The sequence below is a fragment of the Pyrgilauda ruficollis genome, unplaced genomic scaffold (genome assembly GCF_017590135.1).
Source record: "Pyrgilauda ruficollis isolate IOZ18807 unplaced genomic scaffold, ASM1759013v1 scaffold3, whole genome shotgun sequence".
NCBI classification, from domain to species: Eukaryota; Metazoa; Chordata; class Aves; order Passeriformes; family Passeridae; genus Pyrgilauda; species Pyrgilauda ruficollis.
In genome coordinates, this window is record NW_024524377.1 from 7,204,804 (window position 1) to 7,224,007 (window position 19,204).

A 19,204-nucleotide genomic window follows, 5' to 3' on the forward strand; every position below is an offset into this window, starting at 1 on the left:
TTTAGCTTTTATATTTTTCATATATTTGTAATCCTGCAATTCCCCTCTCACCCCCATCCCTATCAGCTAGGCATGAAAGTGTTTGATATTTACTGCAACAAGTGTCTTGTTCAAATTCATCTTTGCTTTTTTTTTTTGAAGTCACTTTGATATTCTTTTGCTTTTTAATAAAGTGCTATGTATTTTTGTGAGTAGATTCATCATGCATTTAATGACTCTGTAGTAGTAGCAGTTCTCATAGTCAAGAGAAAAAAGTACAGTTAATTTTACATATATCTTTTACCTTGTAGTTTATTATTGTCCCAAAACCATTTGAGATCCTCTGTGTGCACAGCTGAGCAGGTATCACACAGCACTCCTACCACCTGATAAGTGACTGTTTTGTTTGACAGATGATGTCTCAGGCTGAGGGCCAGCAGAGAGACTTGATCAGGAGCATAGAATGCCTTCCTGCCTCCGGTCACCTTACATCCTTGGATCAAGACCTATTGATGCTCAAAGCAACTTCCATGGCAACCATGAACTGCTTAAATGACTGTTTCCATATTCTCCAGTTACAACATGCTTCTCAACAAAAGGGATCCTTACCAGCAGGTGGGTATAGGTGCTCACAGAGGGCAGAGCTCTGGAACAGATACAAATCCCTTCCTTGCAAAAATGGTCGTTCCACTAACACGTGGGCAAAGGAAACTGCTGACTGTCTGGTTTCTTGTGAATTTTTCCAGACCTCAGCTTGTGTTGGGTGGAACTCTGTCCATGTTGAATATATATTTTTAAATAATTTATTCTGTAACATCTAATTGTTGTACAACATCTCACAACAGAATAAATGATGTAAGGCACCCCAACATGGAGGCTGCCTTTGGGATATAATTGTAATAGTGGAGGGGGAATTTTATGGGATTGCAGATTCTGGGACATATAGTGTCCACTACATCTTTGCCAAATGTCATACTTTTTAAATTCATTTTTTGCACACTGAATACCTATTATTAGTATTTACATGTGTGTAGCTTCCATTTCCAGTTAAGCATTAAAACACAAAACTCTAAATTTGCACTGATTGTTAAAAATACTTTTTAAATATCAGTATTCTTGTTTTGAGTTACTGCCTTAGTCTAAACCATGGTCTAAGGACAAGTGTTGTATTCTATTCTGAGGCCAGAATGGACTTGTAAGTAAATGAAAATTGCTTAAAGGTTGGGGAAAATAGAAAATCTCTTCTAGTAAACGACTGACTACCCCACCAAACAAGCAAAACCCCCCCAAACCCTACTGCTCATGGGTGTGGAATATGTGCATTCACAGGCAGCAGACAAATATGTTGCCATGTCTGCACAATTGATCACTTCTTTGCAAGTAAGAGCTTAGTGGAATTGTTCTACCTGATTCATGTGCTGTGTATGGAATTGAATGTGGTCGTGGTTGTTTGCAAATTCTTCTGCATCTTATTGTGCCTTTTTCTCATGTGTTTTACTTTGTGACTTTTTGTGAGGTTTATAGGATTTTCAAATGCTTCTCTTACACAACAGATCAGTAGATATAGTAAGTATATAACAAAGGACACAAATAAATTGTCTCTCCCCTTATCTGTACCATATTCCTCTCATATTTGTGGTGCCTGCATTGCCTGGGCATATTATTTCTGAACTGTAATTAATTTAGCTTCCAAGATGAAAAAATGTTGCACAAAAGTATTAAAACTATATAAAAAGTGTTTGTGATTCTGAAATCACCAGAGGCGTTAAAAGAGAATATGTGAATAGATTTAATTAATTTTTTTGCTGTATTTCAGTTCAAAATTTCATTTTAAACACAAAAAACTGGATGGCAACTCTTGAGATATTTGTCTGAACTCTGAAGTTATGCTGAAAGAACTCTTCCTAGTCTCTGTGAATTTTTTCACTGTTGATGCATAACTGTGGGAGATGCACATCAGAAGTATTTTTGTTTTGGCATTTTCACATATGCACTACTAAGGTGATTTTTTGTGATTTTTTGACTTGTATCTGGGGACATAATAGGGTCCAATGAGCACCACTGTAATAACTTAAGAAGATAAGTTTTGGTTTGGGGGTTTTTTTGACAAGCGATGTAGGTTTTTAATGTTTTAAACCATGCAGGGAAAAGCTTTAATTCACTGGCTGCTATTCTGCCTGTTATGGCTGAATCTAAAAATACTGCTTCAACATGTCCAAATCTTGAAGATTTCCAGTGATATCCTGGGGAGATGGATGGAGAAGAGAGGATCAGCAGATTGGATGATGCATTACTGGGGCCAGAGTTAAAAAGAGACCATTAAAAGAATGCATGTGTCTTTCTGCAGCCTTCCCTCTGCCCCCTGCTGTGGCCTTTCTTGAGACACTGTAATACATTTGTTCCTTTCAAGGATTGCCAAGAACTTTTAAAAATTATATATTTTTAAATCCATTTAGCTTAGATTTCTCCTCTTTACTAAGGAGGAGAAATCTGGTTCAACTGGTGGAGCCAGGCTTAAAAACCAAGGATTAGAGATACTGTAAGAGTGCCAGTTTGCTATAGATTATTAGATGAAAAAAAAAACAACCCACCAAAAAACAAAAAACAACAACAACAAAAAAACCACCAACCAAACCAAAAAACCAAACAAAAAAAGAAAACAATCAGAAGACTGAAAATACTGCCCTAACACATCAAAGTGTGTTCTGAATCAGAAACTTAAAGATTAACAAGAAAGTTCCACCTATTAGCTTTTGTGCAACAGCAATATGCAGCTCTTGAAGAAAAATGTAGGAAGTGAAAACTCAAGAGGTCTGCACTGTGCCAGAGAGGAAGTGCTGACAACTGTTTAAAAAGAAATTGGTGAAGACTGTAGGGGAGGAGGATGTCACAAGTAAGGAGAATGGCTTGTGCCTATGCAAAATAGCTGACATCAGATTTGTATATGCTTTCCCAGTGGAAGAGAAGTCTTAAGGTGGTATCTTGTCCATTTGCAAGGATTAAGGCACAGGTAGCAGCTCAAATCTTTCAATAAGACCCTCTTAACAGCAAAAAATAAACAGAAAATATAATAAATAAGGTTATTTTAGGTGTAGATGATAGAAAATATTAAAGGGAAGCTATTGGGTAAATTCAAGCTAATACAGAGGCAGAGAGTGTGGATGAAAAGCAGCCTAGAACGTGCAGTTAGAGATTAGTGTGTTGAAAATTGCAGCTTAGAAAGTAGATGTCATGGAGAGGTTTTTAAGACAAGTAAAACCTTTTCAAAAAGGTATGATAGCAACATTCTGAACATCTTATTTTTTGACTTCTTTGAAACTTCTGTTTAAATAGCTTTAATTTAGTGTGGTCAGGAATTCTTGTTTCTTATGATATAGTGGATTAATGAGTAATGGATGATGAAAATAAGCTGCCTGGTTATGGAAAGCTTAGCTTGTCTCAAATAGCAAAGCTGGAATTTTTTCCTTTATTTTCCTGGTGGAAATGCTGCTGTTTGTCTGAATTAAGCTTACTCTGCCTGTTTTGGTTGAGGATGTGACCTAGTTGCAGGTAACAGGGGTCTGGAAAGAAAGGATTGTGTATCATATGGGAGGAGACAACAGACACTGTAGTATAGATGTCTTAGTATAGCACGGGGAACTGCTATCTGGTGGTAGAAATTCAGGTTTCTTAATAATTTGTGTTTGCAACCCAGCCAAGATGGTTTGTCAGTTTGTGTATTCTTCAGTAAAAACTGATTGGAATCACCTGTACATTTATTGCCCTTTGAAAAAGAATGGAACATTTATATAATTAATGAGCAACTCTACCCGTTCTGATAAATTAAGTGGGAGTAACTAGAGATGCTGGAATCATCAGGTGGGTAATAGCTTTCCAAACCCTGCAGGTTTGTTTTTTTCTTTTTTTTTTTTTTGACAGCTATTATTTATTCAACAGTGTGTGCCTGCCTTCTCTACAGCTGAGAAAAGACAAACACCCTCTCCAGAGAAATCAGTGGCAACAAAACTTCTGCTTTAGGTCTTTTTAGTCTAGAACAGAGCTGGGTTTTAGAAGCTGATAAGTGGAAAGCTGTTTTTAATTTTGGTACTAGCTAAAGAGAAGTGTAAGTGCTGCTTAACATTCCCATGATACTGGGCTCCTCCTGTAGTGTCTGATTACACCTTTCATGACACCAACTAGTTTCTCCAGTCCAAGCTGCATGTATTACAGCTCGCCAATCCCAGTGTTTGTGCTAATGATCACTGAAGGTGGTGTCTCATTGCACCACCTTTGTTTCGTGGCTGCTGGAGGCATTGGCTGCAGGAGGAAGGAATTGGCTGCTTTCGGCTTATTCCATAAGAAACAGTTCTCTTGTTGGAAACTGCTATTTACTGACCTTGCAGAGGATGAGCAAGCTTCAGCGCAAACTTTCCTTTGCTTCAGGAACGACAATCAGTTGGTTGGAACCGAAGATCTCCCTGGCAAACCACTTCAAAAATGGAGCAGCTCAGAATTTCCCAGCAGAGATAAACAAGCCAGCATCTGTCAGAGAAGAGCAGTCCATTGCAGAGCCCTGCCAGCTAACAAGGGTAAGGTAATGTGACATCCCATTTCTGCGGGGGATTATTCAGAGGAATACCTGTAAATGTTTCAATCATATTATGTGGAAGTGATTTAACAACAGTTATTCTCATGATTAGTTGTGTAGGAGGAGGAGTGAGGACAGTTGCAGTAAGTGAAACTCTCTACCTTGTTTATTCGACAAATTTTTGCTGCTTTATGTAACTTGTTGTCAAGTGGAGTGAGCCAGTTGGAATGGTAATGCAAAGCAATGAAATAGGGTTTTTGCACTTCATTATTTACTTGTTTTAGATAAACTGCAAGGGAATACTGCCTAAATAAAATACGTGACACTCTCAAAATAAGCCCAAGAAGAACTGCCTAAGCAGACAAAAGACAAAATTGCTGGTCTTCAGCTATTACATTTCCCTTTCTTTTCTAGGTCTTGTTGCATCTGTTTTTCTTAATCTGAGCAACTCTCATCATTTGACTGCAGGGTGGCTTAATGCATTTGAAATACAGTTACAGTCTGTATCATTTTCAGCTACAGTCTGTATCATTATAACTGACAAAATGGATTTGAATTGCAAAACACTGAAGTGAAAAACCAGCAGGGATTATGATGAAGAACATGTTTTCCTAACTAAGCTAGAAAATCATAATTACATCCTCTTTATGCTAGTTGGTTTCACACAGTTGTTTGGCTGAGACTGTGTAACTGTGAAAAGATAATGTGCTGTTTTATGTCTCTACAATAGCACTGGGCTGTCTTAGAGCAAAATCAAAATGGAAAGGATTTTTTTCAATTGCTATAGTTTATAGATTTTTAAGTGGGTCAGAGTAGTTACTATTAAGCTAAAAAAAGAAGAGATGAAACAAAACTAGGAGCTTTCAACTAAATCACTTAATTCCTTCCTTTCAGTAATTAAGGTAGTCACAGTTGAGTACTTAATGTATCTGAGGTATGACAGCTGTTATCACTCCCCACAGGTATTTTCAACTCCCTTATTTCTGAGAGCAGAACAGCATAGCATTCTTGGAAAGGAGTCACCTGTGTGATACTGCACTTGTCATCAGGATTTGAGCCCCATGTGAGGGCTTGGCCCCCTGTTTTTGGTGGTTGAGTGTTGATAAATTTGCCTTGAGCCAGGGCAGCTGCACCAGGACAAAGGCTTTGCTTGGCAAAGGCATATTGCCGCCTTCCCATGGCATTCAGTGCCTGTCCCCTCTGCATTTGCCTGCCTCCAGCTGTTTGTCCCAGGAGGATGCAGCTCAGAGCCCTAGCAGTGCCAGCGTCCCTCCTGCCTGGAGTGTTTGGCTTTTTGCTTGTGCTGTGGTGGTTGTTAGAACAGTGCAGATATAATTTCTAATCTGTCTGCTTTAGTTGAACAGATAGGGGCACCTGCAGTGCGTGTGTATGCCTGGGGTTTTGTTATTTTATTGACACTGCTCCAAGTTACTTTTTTTTCTTTCACTGTTACATATTTGCCCTCATTGCAACATGATAGTGCTTGTGCAGCACAGCTTGTAGATACCAGGCAGGATGGTAGTCAGGGAACTCAGAACTATGGTCTGATACAGCCTTTGGAGTTCTGAAGGCAACACTGGAAAGGCTGGAGTAGTGTGGAGGTGGAGGGGGTTACTGAGGTGGTTGGAATTGCTGCTAGCTTTTGGTTTGATGTTTCTGTGTGTGTGTTACATGCTTGACATTCTGCGAACTTGCAAAACTTACAGTAATTTCTTTTAAGCTTTTTTCTTTTTTCCATGACCCATATGAGAGAGGGTGGGAAATTTGAGCCTGAATCTTCCAGATGGAATCTGCACTGAGTTATCTTCATATCCATTCAAATTCTTCAGCTGTTTATCTTGGGAGTAGATTCCATTGTGTAGCTCTCTGCAGGGGTTTTAGTCTTTTTTCATACATGGGCAGTTAAATACAATATGAAGTCCTTTTTGAATACTCTCTGGCCAGTTACATCTTTGAGCAAAGTTTATGGGTCTTATTCCAGGAACCTGAAGAAATAAATCCAGATGAGGAGCTGGAGGATATCTGTGATGATAAAGAAGATGACCTAGGAGCAGTGGAAGAGCAGCGCAGCGTTATCTTGCATCTTTTGTCTCAGCTGAAACTTGGCATGGACTTAACAAGAGTAAGTAACTGAAGCGTGAAAATTGGCTGCAGTAAAAGTGAAGTGTCATTTAAAACTCAGCTCCTGTATTGAACAGTATTGAGTTTAGTTTGAAATTGTGGCCAGTAAAATCATCAGGTCCCAATATCTGATGTCCCACACTGAGGCAGGTTTAGGTGAAACATGCTGACTCTCTCTTTTCTATTACCTTCTCTTTGTATTTTCTACTGTGCTTTTGTTGCCTTTCCTGTAATAGCCTGTCTTCTTTCCAGTGTTTGAACCCTAGTCTTTTCATGCTGTTTTCTTCAGCCTTCTCATATTTTTCTTTCTGCTTTCTTTCCATGATGTCTTTTCTATCTTGATAATGCTTTTTCACACAACATGTGTAACCCTACATGTGTGTCCATGCTGCTTCTGAAAAGAAGTTTTCTTTTGGTTCCCCCTTACCTATCTTTAGATGCCTGTTTAAGCCTCTTTGCTATTCTCATTTCTGTGTTTGCTCACAAGCAGGCAAGAACAAAGTTACACTGGAGGGAACTGGATTTAACACTTGAGTGCAGATCTCAAAAGCAAGCAGCTTGGAAAAATTAACACTCAGGTGCTGTTAGACAACTTGGGCAGCAAATCTGGGAAAATCAGGCTGCTACCAGCTTATGTTCAATTCTTTTCTGTAAAGACTTCTTTCCATAAGCGCTAGGCACTTTGAAATAAAAAATTGATTTTTCAGTAGCATGGAATGAGGAAAACACTCTGTTTCAGAGTTATGGTTTATTGGGGGGTTTTTAAACCTATGTTTTTTGAGCACTAGCTACATAGCCCCTAGAAACACTTGTATTGTGCAGCTTATGTTTCAGAACTTGAGAAGGAAAACAAAAAGATGGTTTGAACCTGGGGCCTTCTTTCTGTGGGTCAGACATAAACCCCCTGCTGATTAATGAGGATCTGATGAAGTCACTCTGTCACTTACCCTAAAATCCAATCTTCAGTGTATCTTCTGCTCTTAGTTGAAACAAATGGTTGAGCCTGTTTCCCAGTTGTGACTTTTGGTTGTGTGGGGAGACTTGTGTGTATTTCAGAGGAGGCAAAGCGCTGAAGTGGACAAACCTGACTTCAAAACAGGTAATGAAGTTGTTAGAATTGTACTTAGCTCAATATCAGGGTACTGAAGTGAAAAGCCACTTAATACTCAAGGTTAGTGTTGCAACAACATGGCAAGTGATCTCAGTTTAACTTGAATGTCATATTAAGTCTCAGGTTTGTGCTTTTTTTCTTTGAAAAAGAGATTTAAGTGGCTTTAAATCTGATTTCAATGGATTGTCTTGACCCCATGGTTGAGATACTGTGTGTTGCTGTTTGCAACAGTTAGTAATGTCAGTTATGTAAGTTTAGCTATGTGAGGCTTGTTCCTACTGCAGAGAAGGAAAACACTGCTTATATCCATAGTTTTTCACTCTAGGGAATTGCCCTTGGCTCAGGAAGGACAGGATTGCTGGTTTGTGTTGAGTGAAACTGTGAAAGTATAAGTACCTCTGCTCAGAGGCACAGGATCAACCCATCCTATGCTGCTTCTCATGCATTGTCCCAGTTGCTTTGTGGAGAGAGATTCTGCAAGCTCTCCAGAGCTGGCATAGCTTCCCAGCTTTCCTCTCCATTAGACCATACCTTTCCTAACTTCTGCTCTGAACCTTCTTTGCTGCAGTTTGAGTTCCCTCGTGCTTGTTTTCTCTTTCACGGGTATATGGGAAACATTATCTCTTTGCAGCTCTTTCATGTCTTTGGGTATTTTTACCTGATGCTCAGTTCCTTTCTATGTTTTAGTCCTACTTGTACTCACTGGGCTTTTCTCTTCTTGTAAATTGTTTTCTGGAACTTCAGATCACTGTATTTTGCTCGCATCTTACAAGAGGAACAAGATAGTGCACTCTGAAAGTGTGGTGTCCCAGGCAGGACAGAATCCTCCTCCCAAGGACTTCTCTTATAAAACGCCTGTCTCTGTTTTCCTTACTAGAGGCTTTTGGCTTATGGCCTTTCTGTTATTTCCAGGTGGTTCTTCCCACATTCATTCTAGAGAAGCGGTCGTTGCTGGAGATGTACGCGGACTTCATGTCCCACCCCGATCTCTTCCTCGCCATCACGAACGGCAGCAGCCCCGAGGAGCGGATGATCCGCTTCGTGGAGTATTACCTCACCTCCTTCCACGAGGGCCGCAAGGGAGCCATTGCCAAGAAACCCTACAACCCCATCATCGGGGAGACCTTCCACTGCTCCTGGAGGATGCCCAAGAGCAGCGTGGCCACCGATGTGGGCACCAACTCCTCTGCTCACTCCCCCTCGGAGCAAGTAACTCTGCCTAAAGATCCGGAAGGGCGAGCGGAGCCGGACTGTTACACGGTGAAATTTGTAGCTGAGCAAGTGTCCCATCATCCCCCTGTCTCAGGGTTTTATGCTGAGTGTGTGGAGAGGAACATGTGTGTCAACGCCCACGTCTGGACAAAAAGTAAATTCCTAGGAATGTCAATAGGAGTGACAATGGTTGGCGAGGGTAAGTGTGAATTCTGTCCTTTGTTTGTTTTAGAAGGTTGTTAAAATATAAATTTGTTAGCAATGTGAGTGTTGTTAAATAAAATTTTAACAATTTTGTTTGTTAAAATATCAAATTTGATATCAAATTTGATGTTATTTTCAAAAGATACAATTTGTCACTGTATACAGCAAATTTTCATATGGGAGGAAAAAATAGAAAGTTTATGCTTTGCCAAAAATCAGGATTATATTTGGAAATAAAATGTTGCCTTTTAAGCCAAAGGTCAGTTACTGTGATGTAAACTGATATTTATGAATTTATTTGCATCAGACATTTATTAAATAGAATTGTTGTTGCATTTCTCTATATTGTACTTAATATTCCTATGCACATTTTGATTTTCTTTAACTAGAAAAGTTGGATCCTTTAGGGACAGAGAAGGATAACTGCCCTCACATTGCAATTTTCCTTTAGTGATTAGTATTTACTGAACAGGATGAGACAGCCTTTCCCACTCTGTCCCCCCTGTGTATTTTGTCCAATACCTGGGGATTCCAGGCACTTGCATATAAACTACACTCTGGACAAGGGAATGACCAAGGAAATGCTAGGGTATGTGAAAGGTACATCTTTGGCTGTACAGGTAATTTCTGAAGTTGATATCTCTTGTAGTACCTTTCTCAAGTCATAACTTTTTTCAGAATTTCCCATGTTGTTTGTGCTGATGTCAGACAGCCAGGGGTACTGTGCTTCAAGGTGTGGGAGCAGTTAGGTGTTGTCTGTTTTCTTGTAAGGGTAAGAGGGAGATCTTGTGCTTTTGATTTCTTTATAGGAATCAAACCCACTAATCTTAAAACCAAAATAAAAATTCTAGTATTTAATGAGATTCTTGGCATTTATTGGAAAGGTTGCTGTCAGGAAGGAGTTGGGTTTATCTTGGCAGAGAGGTGCAGTAAGGAGAATTGTCTCTGCTTCCTGCCTTCAGATTGGGTAAGATGTATTATAGAAAGGGAAAGCAGGAGTATTAGCCTTCCTCAGGATCTGCAGTTCAGGAAATTCTTTTGTTATTTCCTTTTGTCAGTGTAAGTCTTGCTGTGCCCCAGAGCCATCATAGGAGAGTGGCCAGCCCTTACATGCACTACTGAAAAGTGTGTGCACAGCATGGGATTGTACTTCATGGAGCAGTATTATTAACATAACTGTCTTTTCCCAAAAGACACTTAAATGCACATTACTCAAGTTAGTAATATGTTAGTAAAAACGTTTGTCTCTAGAATCTAATAAATGTCAGTTTTTTAATTTTCTTTTTTTTTGTATGAGGAAAAGTAGCCAGATGTAATATTGCCTGTTTGTTTCAACAGCTTGTTTGGCCTTTTCTGCAATGGTACTGGCTTACAGATTCTTGTATTTCTTCACACAGGTGTCCTACATCTCTTGGAACACGGGGAAGAATACACCTTCTCTCTGCCCTGTGCATATGCCCGCTCAATTTTAACTGTTCCTTGGGTAGAGCTGGGAGGAAAAGTCAACATTAACTGTGCAAAAACCGGGTATTCTGCCAGTATTAACTTTCATACCAAGCCCTTCTACGGTGGCAAGTTGCATCGGTGAGAATATTTTGTTTGTTTGAAATGAGACTGATCTCACTTTTGAAGCTTACATGTAATTTTGTTTCACTTGGTGCTGTTTGAAGTTGACAAATGGTTTGGGGTTTTTTTGCATGGCTCATGATGTATCTTGCGCTTTGCAAGAGCTACTCTTGTGTCATAAAAGATAAGTTAGAGGATGTAGCTTTACTTCAGTGATTTAATTTGGAAACTGTTTTGTTATTTGTCTCTCTGAAGTTAGTCACAGATATAGAGGCTTTTTAAAGAGAGATCTGTTCAAGGTAGTGTAACTATTGAAAATTTGACATGGTGATGATTGGACATTGCCAAAAGAATCTCTTGATGGGAAGCAGCAGTGTTGTCATGGTTACTCAGAGCGCACAGGAGTTGCTATGGCAATGGTATGGATTTTTTTGCAGAGTGGCCCTTGTTGTTAGGCCTCAGCTGGATGTTGGCTCCTTGGTCCTGTACCTTTTTAGCTGGATGAAATAGAGAATAATGATAATGGACAGCTAGACATGTGTCAGTCGTGCCAAGATTACACATAAGTGCCAGCAGTTTTTTATCACTAGTGCAGATTGGGGCAGATACTGTGGTCTGCAGTGCTGGCAGTGGTTGTGTGTCAGAGCAATGCAATCTGGAGAAATACACAGAGTTTAATGGAGCAGTTCAATATTGCACCTCAGTAGTGAGGGATATAACTCTATTTACTTTCAGCTGAGAAGAGGGAGTAATTTTGAGAATTATATTAAAATACTGGATGTCAGTATTGTCTTATTACAGCACAATGCTTGGAAAAAATCAAGCTGTTAAAGTTGTGAAGAAGTAACTGCAGAATCTGACCAGGCTTCTGGCATCCTGTGGATTCAGGCTTTCGGAGATCTCTTGGGAGCAGGACAGGGAGCCCACCATGTGTAAGAGCTTTGAGGTGTGGAAGTCCCAGGATGAGAAGCAGCACAAAATTAAGGCTGCTTGCTTGTCAGCCACTTTTTCTGCTGTTTTCAGTAATTGTTAGTGCTTCTTTATTTCCACTGAGAAAAAAAATATTGTAAATGTGCTTTTATTTCTCATGGTTTTTTTCAACAAATCTTAAGTTTTTGTAATAGAAAACTCTGTAAGCAGCATATACTTATCAGTGTGGGTTTTTAAAGATATTTCTCATGAGGTTAATTTTGGTTTGAGCTGCTGGACCATGGTATGACAGAAGTCTTACCAGCTGCCTCCTGCTGTGAGCTGGCTGTGAGCCTTCCCCCTTGCCCTGGAGATTCCCTGCAGGTCTGCTTTGGCTGGCATCCAGTATCCCTGTGCTGGGAGCTCTGACCTGTGATGCTCATTTCATTGCTTGAGAGATAAATTTCTCTATTTTGATGATACAACTGGGGAGGATGGCTAGGTGCAGTCACAGTGGGAAGTGACCAGTGCGTGTGGAAGAAGGGAAGTGGCACTTGTGTCCTGTGCTCCCATTTGCTCTGAGTGTGGCACCAGGCAAGGTGGGAGCACAGAAGTGCTGCTTTCCACTATGTGGGATGCAGTTGTTCCAAGGACATCAGAGCAAGCTGGTGGTGTGCAAGTTAGCTGTCCTCAGCTGCACACAGTGGAAGTAGCCTGTGCTTTGTGTGGGCACTGATGAAATGCAGGAGGGCTGGAAAGTGGTGAGTTTTAGGGAGGTTATGTACAGGTAACTGCAGTTTAATTGGAGCTAGAGGTAGTATCCTTGTGAATCCTGCAGCACCTTACAAGTGAGAATCTTTCAAGTCTGGTTTGCATGGTGCACAGACCCTTTTATTTGTTTGTAGGAGAAAAGTTCTGATTGAGACTGGCAATTTGCTTGCCAAGCAATGCTCAAAAACTGGGTCAGGATGAAGTTGATGTCAGGAGGTCTTTATACAGGTCTTGAAGATGATGAGAAGAAAAATATGCATCAAGGTGTGTAATTATAGTGGCACTTGAGCATTATGCAACACTTTGAATGAAACACTGCATGTTAGACACTTTTCTTATCTTGTTATTGGCAGAGGTTTCTGTGGAAGAGACAGGGAACAAAAGCAGTTCTCCTGATTCCTAGTTTCCTACCTTGCTTCTGCCTTTGTGTGTCTGCTGCTTATGTGAGCAACATGAAAATGAGACCACCTACATAAGGAGAAGGTTGAAATGTAAAGATGTGAGATGAAATGCCAGCAGATAGTGAGATAAATTCTTGCTAGAAAGTTTAGTTTTAATTTTTTAAGTCTGAGATATGTAGCTGATGTGATACTTCCAAGTGGAAATTATCAACTGCTTGTTCTATGTGAATCAGCCTGTGTAAGTTTCTTTTTCATTTTCAATTTCCTGAAGAGGCTTGAAACAAGCTGAAGCCAAAATGGAGTTTCCTGGGTAACATGAAGAGAACTAGAGCAGTGAGCGAAAGTCACTTTGCTCTTTGAGCTTCTCCACACAAATGCAATTCAAATAACTAACATTCTTCAAGGCAGTGTGACAAGTTTGCAAACTCATTCAGGATTGAGTGATTATGCAAGGAACAGTCCTCAGGTTTCTTCAGCCATGGCTTTTTAAAAATAAATTTCTTTCTTAGAGTCACAGGTGAAGTGAAGCAGAACATAACGAACACGGTGGTGTGCAGAGTGCAGGGGGAGTGGAACAGCGTGCTGGAGTTCACCTACAGCAACGGGGAGACCAAATATGTGGACTTGACAAAGCTCTCTGTGACAAGAAAACGAGTCCGGCCCCTGGAGAAGCAAGGCCCCTTTGAATCTAGGTAGAGTATGTGTTTGCTCTTGTCTAACCCTTTTTGTCCTAAGCAGTTCTGGTGAGTGCCTTAGGAAAAGCTGCAAATAAAAATTTGTGGATGGTGCTTAGCAGCAGTCATTGAAATTTTTTTATGTTTTCGAAAAATAAAAATCAAGAGGAAAAAAAACTGAAAAACTCTAGTGCAGGCACATGGTTGTTTATTTTGCCTCCTGTTTATGAACAGAGGGGGTTTTTTGAGTTCATGAAGTGCTTACCAGAGAATAGAATCTCCCTATTAGTTTTGGTTTTACCCATCAGCTACACAGCAGCGCAGCTCCTGACATCTTCACAAGAAGCTGCCTGTTGAATAACGCTTCCAATAGCAGCTTTAAAGAGTTTGCAAACAGACATTAGATTGGCACTGCCAGAACCTCAGAGCCCTTCCTACCTGCTCCCAGTTGCTGATGTAGGTCTCAGACTTGGCCATGAGCCCTCACCTGCACTGCAGTGCTCTGACCTGGGCTAGTTTGTTGTCACAGTCATATTTTTCTGGAAAAATCCCTTCGCCCAGGATTTTACTCCTGGGAAGCTGAGAAGCCTCAGAGAAAAAGGAAAACAATTATCTCATTGCTTCTCTGTGTTTTGCTGCTTTGGAATGTGGTTGGAGATTGTTTATCCAACAGGTGATTGTTTCATTGGTTTCATGTGAATTGTTTTGACTTATTGGTCAATTGTGGTCAAGCTGTGTTGGACTCTGGAGAGTCACGAGTTTCATTATTATCTCTTTAGTCTTCTGTAAGTATTCTTTAGTACAGTATAGTTTGGTGTTCTTTAATATAATATAGTATCATAAGATGGTAGATTGGCCTTCTGAGAGCATGGAGTCAGATTCATCATTCCTTCCTTGGTCTGGGAACCCCACAAATACAGTAGTTTGTTATGTGTAAGTGGAGAGAGAGCTGCTGTTCCACAGTGAACTTGCAGTTTGAGGTGGCTGGCTGGGAGGTGACTTTGGAACAGCCCAGTTACCAGTTTATTTTGTAGGAGGCTGTGGCAGCATGTGACGGAGTCTCTGCGGGATGGAGACATCGATAAGGCTACAGAGCACAAGCGAGCCCTGGAAGAACGGCAGAGGAACGAAGAGAGACTTCGTGCTGAAACAGAAACACCTTGGTGTACTAAATACTTCCTTAAAGATGTAAGTTTCCAAGCAGTCACCTGCTATTGATGAGGGTAGAAGCAGAGCTGTTATGCAAACAGGGGCACATATGGATCTGTGTCCTATCAGAATAGAGTATTTGGCCTTAGATCTTAGAGTTTAGCTTTGTGGGATCCAGGAGTAAGATGACATAAGAATTCCTAAGCTGTAAAGGTGTGACTTCATTCTCCACATTGTAAATGCTTGGATCTTGCATGAAAATGTTTTCCAGTTTCCTGGTCCCATTTCTTTTACCAAGCACTTCCTTAATATCACATGGAAAATAGTTTTGTGTAAACACATGTGAGCAGACTGTAACAGTAAATACCCAAAGAAAATAATCAGTAGTACTAATTTTGCTGAGGTTGTGTGTTTATGTACCCAAGATATTATTGTTAGCAAGAAGGAATGTGAGTTCATTCTCAGCTTACCACTTTTTTTGTTCTTCTATGTTACATTTTGGATAAAGCTTATTTGTTCAGTGTCTTAACCTGTACTTCAGTAATAGTAGTAGTAATAATATAGTAAGACTTGCAACAAGGGTAAGTGCAGCCTGCCCAGGAGGATTGCGGAATGCTGGTATGATAACTTTGGAATAGGCTTTTCTTGTGCTCCATGTGATGAGACCTTCCTTGTGTAGAGATCTTTGCTGAGCCCTTTGCAACAGGAGAGTTCTTAAGTAAAATGAATGCTGTAGTAGTTTAGATTCTCCTTACAGTGAAAGCTTTTATCTGTTACACTGCAGTAATGTAATTCCCCCTCTTCTTCCCATAGCTGTGATCTAATAAGGGTTTATTATTATAGGCTAAAAGGTTTCTCTCTCTTGGATGTATTCCAGGTTTGTTTTGTCAAGTTCAGGAATAGCTCTCTTGAAGGTTTTTGTTCTCTAAAGCTGTGTTAGCATGATTAGCTCAAAGTTAGATAGTTGTATTGTTAGTATTGTTAGATTTGCAGAAGATGAAATTCTGTTGCTGATCCAGGATACAGATGTACTCAGGGAACATTTAAATGTGATCCTGAGAACTGCATTTCCAGGTAAGCAGTTGGGCTGAGGTAGAGCTGATAATCCTGGCTAGCTGCCTCTCTGCTGGCTGCTTATTTGGCTTCTGAAGGTGATTTGGATCACACAGTTGAGAAGAGTGGCTGTTTGACTGGGTTAATTACAAGTGCAGCCTGGTCCCAGAGGGCCGGGGGCTGGTTGGAGCCTGCTGTGTGTGAGCAGCCTGCAGTGCTGACCTCTGTGCCTCAGTCTGCAGGAGTTAAACATACCAGCTCTGTCCCTCTGCTGTTCACAGCCGTCAGTCTCACAGTTGTGTGAAGGCAGTTCTCCAAGGCAGTGTCTTTATGATAACCATACTTTCTCTTTTAATTGCAGGGAGATGGCTGGGTTTACCATAAACCCCTCTGGAAAACAGTCTCTGCTGCACAAACTCAACAAACAGACAGTAACTAGAAAAAAGCTGCTTTAAGATGAGTTTTCTGGTTTTACTCTCCTTTTCCTCTGTCTCTCAGAACACAGTAATCACACTGAGTGTCCCCTTTTTATGTAATTGTGCAAGTTTAAATGAGCATAAAGAAATAACTATACTAGGGCACTTTAAAGCTATTTAAAAAAAAAAAGGTAAAAATCCAAGTTGTAGAGACAAACCTGCCAGGTACATTCAACCAACTTGTTTTTTTGTATGATCCAAGAGATTTTATCTGCATTGTGTAAGATTCTTCCAAGTAGATCTGATTGCAAAAGCTGCCTGAGAGAAGAAGGAGCCTGTTGGATTTTAGAGTGACATAGGAACTCTTCTGGAATCTGTGTCAAGCTCTTTAATCACTGAAACCTCCTCAGTACACATGTAGACAACAGCAACGGAAAATTGCTGCTTTTATGCCCAGTAGTTAACCTTCTTGGCAAAAACTGGAAGGGTGTTTGGAAGATGTGCCTGAAATCAGTATTAAGAAACAACTGGATCATGATGACCTTTTCTTCGGAGAGAATGCGTGCATGCATTGGAGGAATATGGGATGTACGTAGAGACTTCTTTTCTTTTTTATGGATTTATAAAAGCGATTAGAAATGTAACCATGGAGAAATTTTTCCTCTGAAACGTTTTAATATACTTGAAATAGTTGACTTGAATTGGAAAAGTAATTTGAACACTTTTCAACTCTAATTTTATTAAATCTCTTTGAGTGACTGGTTTTTCTCAAGTTATAATATAATGAGATCTGGCCTGTTTTTTCTCCTCCAACTTCTCTTCCTGAGGACTAAGGCTTTCAAAACGAACAGAAAACCTACAGTTTTGTATTTAAATTTCTCTTCCCATCTAATAGTTTCAGAGATGAAGTATCAGTGTTACAAACTGTCCTTTGGGTTGTTTTGTTTTTTCTCCTGTGGTGTTATTCAGAACAAAGCAGTGAAATGTGACCTTGAATACATGGACTGTAGGTCCTGGTTTTTCATCTTACCATAAAAAAACCCAAACAAACATCTGATTATGCTGAGGACTGAGTATTGATTTGAAACGCAATCAGATATCAGGAAACTGTATTCAGGTACAAACATACTTTTTTTTTTTTTCTCCTTTTTATAACTATTTTATTGAAATCTAAGAATTGCTGGCAATTAAGAATAGTACTTACTATGGCTTTCGTTATTGTTGTAACTACAAGCTACCTTAATTTTTCCAACAGTGGTGCCTTAATCTGTTTTTTCTTCTGATGTAGTCTTCCAATCAGTGTATATAACATTATCTGCCACTTCCCAGCCATGGCAATGGCTGCACCTGATCCAACATCATAAAAACTCACAACTGTGTGATCTGGTAAGATGTTTTCCATAGAGAAGATGCAATTGTAAGAATGCATCAGAAGGTTTAAATAACCATGTTAACTTTCAAGACAAACTGAAAATCATGCAAAAAAAATAAGAGTTGGGTTTATGCACAACTGTTTTGATCCTCTTGTACATTTTTTTTTTGCTGTGAAATGCACTGAGATCTCAATGCAAGTCATAGTCCGTTTGTGAGAAGTGGGGGGGGATAATAAAGCTACAAAATGATTCATTTGTTCTGTCTCCTTTCCTAGAGATCAGGTGACCAGGAAGGAGTAGGTGGTTGTTTTCTTTCATGCTGGAGATCTGTCTGGGCTTTCCTTGGTCCCAAAAGTGGGATATTTTGGCACTATGTGCTTGAGTGGTAACTATTCTCCAGCAGAAGAATGTTTCAGGCCCTATTTGTCTTGTTTGTGATATTCTATACAACCATCCTGTTGTGATAATTTTGGATATCCATTGGGCATTTTCATGCTTAACCGGGAATAAAAATAAAAATTAAAATGGTGGGATTAGTTCCTCCTTGTTTCTGGATCTGTGGCACATTTGTGGCACATCCTTGGCCAATTCCAGGATTTGGGGTGGGAATTGTGATGGCAATGTGTGAAATTCTTCCATGGTTCATCAGTACCTGCACCAAAATGGGGCTGGTAGAGAAACAGATTAGCACTCTATATGTTTTGTAGTTGTTTTATCCATGTCACATGGCACATTTGCTTTAAATGAACAGCAAGGGCTGTGGTGTGAGGCCCAGCTTTTAATATTGCAGTGATCAGAGCAAAACCAAACCTTTTCCAGCTGAGTACACTCCAGGGATCAAACTTAAGCTAAGTAAAATACAGACTTACAACTCAGACTCTAAAGTCAGCTTAAAATTTTGATTTGGGATTTGTCAAGGTGATGGCTGTAAATAAGACTGAAAAGCTCCCATGTTGACCATAAACCCATTTGTATTCCTTATATAATACTATTAGTCAAGTAATTTCTCTTCCTTCCTCATCTGGCATGTTTGTGGTTTTACACTGTTACTAATTTTGTTGTATAAAAATAGACGAAATACTGAAGAAATACTTTGATAAAATCCTTGGAGTGATTTCTTTTAACATGGGGATGTTTCTAGGAAAAAAAAAGAAGGTAAAGCTTTCCTTTACTCAAGTGATCATGAGAACTGGAATGGTTCCTGATACAGATTTAGTTATGATGCAAATTTCTGCTTCTAGAGACAAAGAACATAGTTGAAAACCATTTAAAAAGAAAAAATCTAGCCACTGAATATCCAGCTTAAATTGTAATTGTGATTCTTCTGAGAATGGCAAGCACCCTGTGGAGTAATGGATGTATTTTTAACTCTGACCAGATTTGATTCTCTTGCATAACTGATGTTGTTTCCATCCTGTACCTTCTGGAGCAAAGGGAAGGGCTCAGTGCTGCTTCCTGTGTAGATACTTCCTAGAACCACAGTGTGTTCCAACAGGGAACATGGCAAAGTAGGACATTGGCTTATGTTACCGTCTGTCTTCTTGGCTTGATCGGGCCCCACTGAAGTTAAGAGCAAAATTTTTATTGATCTCAGTGGTTTTGGGCTCCCTGAATCATAAACAGATCTTGGATTTTAAATAAGTGGCTGTCTTTAGAGGTGCTGTGCAGCCTGCTGCTGCTCATAGAAAACAGTGCAAC

The 19,204-nt window shown here is 39.9% G+C and overlaps 1 protein-coding gene across 5 annotated transcripts in view; it reads left to right on the forward strand.

Moving 5' to 3' along the window:
• Positions 1-17,755, forward strand: part of OSBPL11 (oxysterol binding protein like 11) — a 39,041-nt gene extending 21,286 nt beyond the window's left edge. For all 5 annotated transcript variants that reach the window (XM_041473134.1, XM_041473138.1, XM_041473135.1 and 2 more), the window contains 8 exons: positions 393-594; positions 4,402-4,547; positions 6,528-6,668; positions 8,691-9,189; positions 10,592-10,778; positions 13,351-13,533; positions 14,550-14,703; positions 16,079-17,755. In XM_041473134.1, the coding sequence (XP_041329068.1) occupies positions 393-594; positions 4,402-4,547; positions 6,528-6,668; positions 8,691-9,189; positions 10,592-10,778; positions 13,351-13,533; positions 14,550-14,703; positions 16,079-16,156 (1,590 nt within the window). In that variant the 3' untranslated portion in view covers positions 16,157-17,755. The remainder of the gene's footprint in view (positions 1-392; positions 595-4,401; positions 4,548-6,527; positions 6,669-8,690; positions 9,190-10,591; positions 10,779-13,350; positions 13,534-14,549; positions 14,704-16,078) is intronic.
• Positions 17,756-19,204: the final 1,449 nt, after the last annotated feature.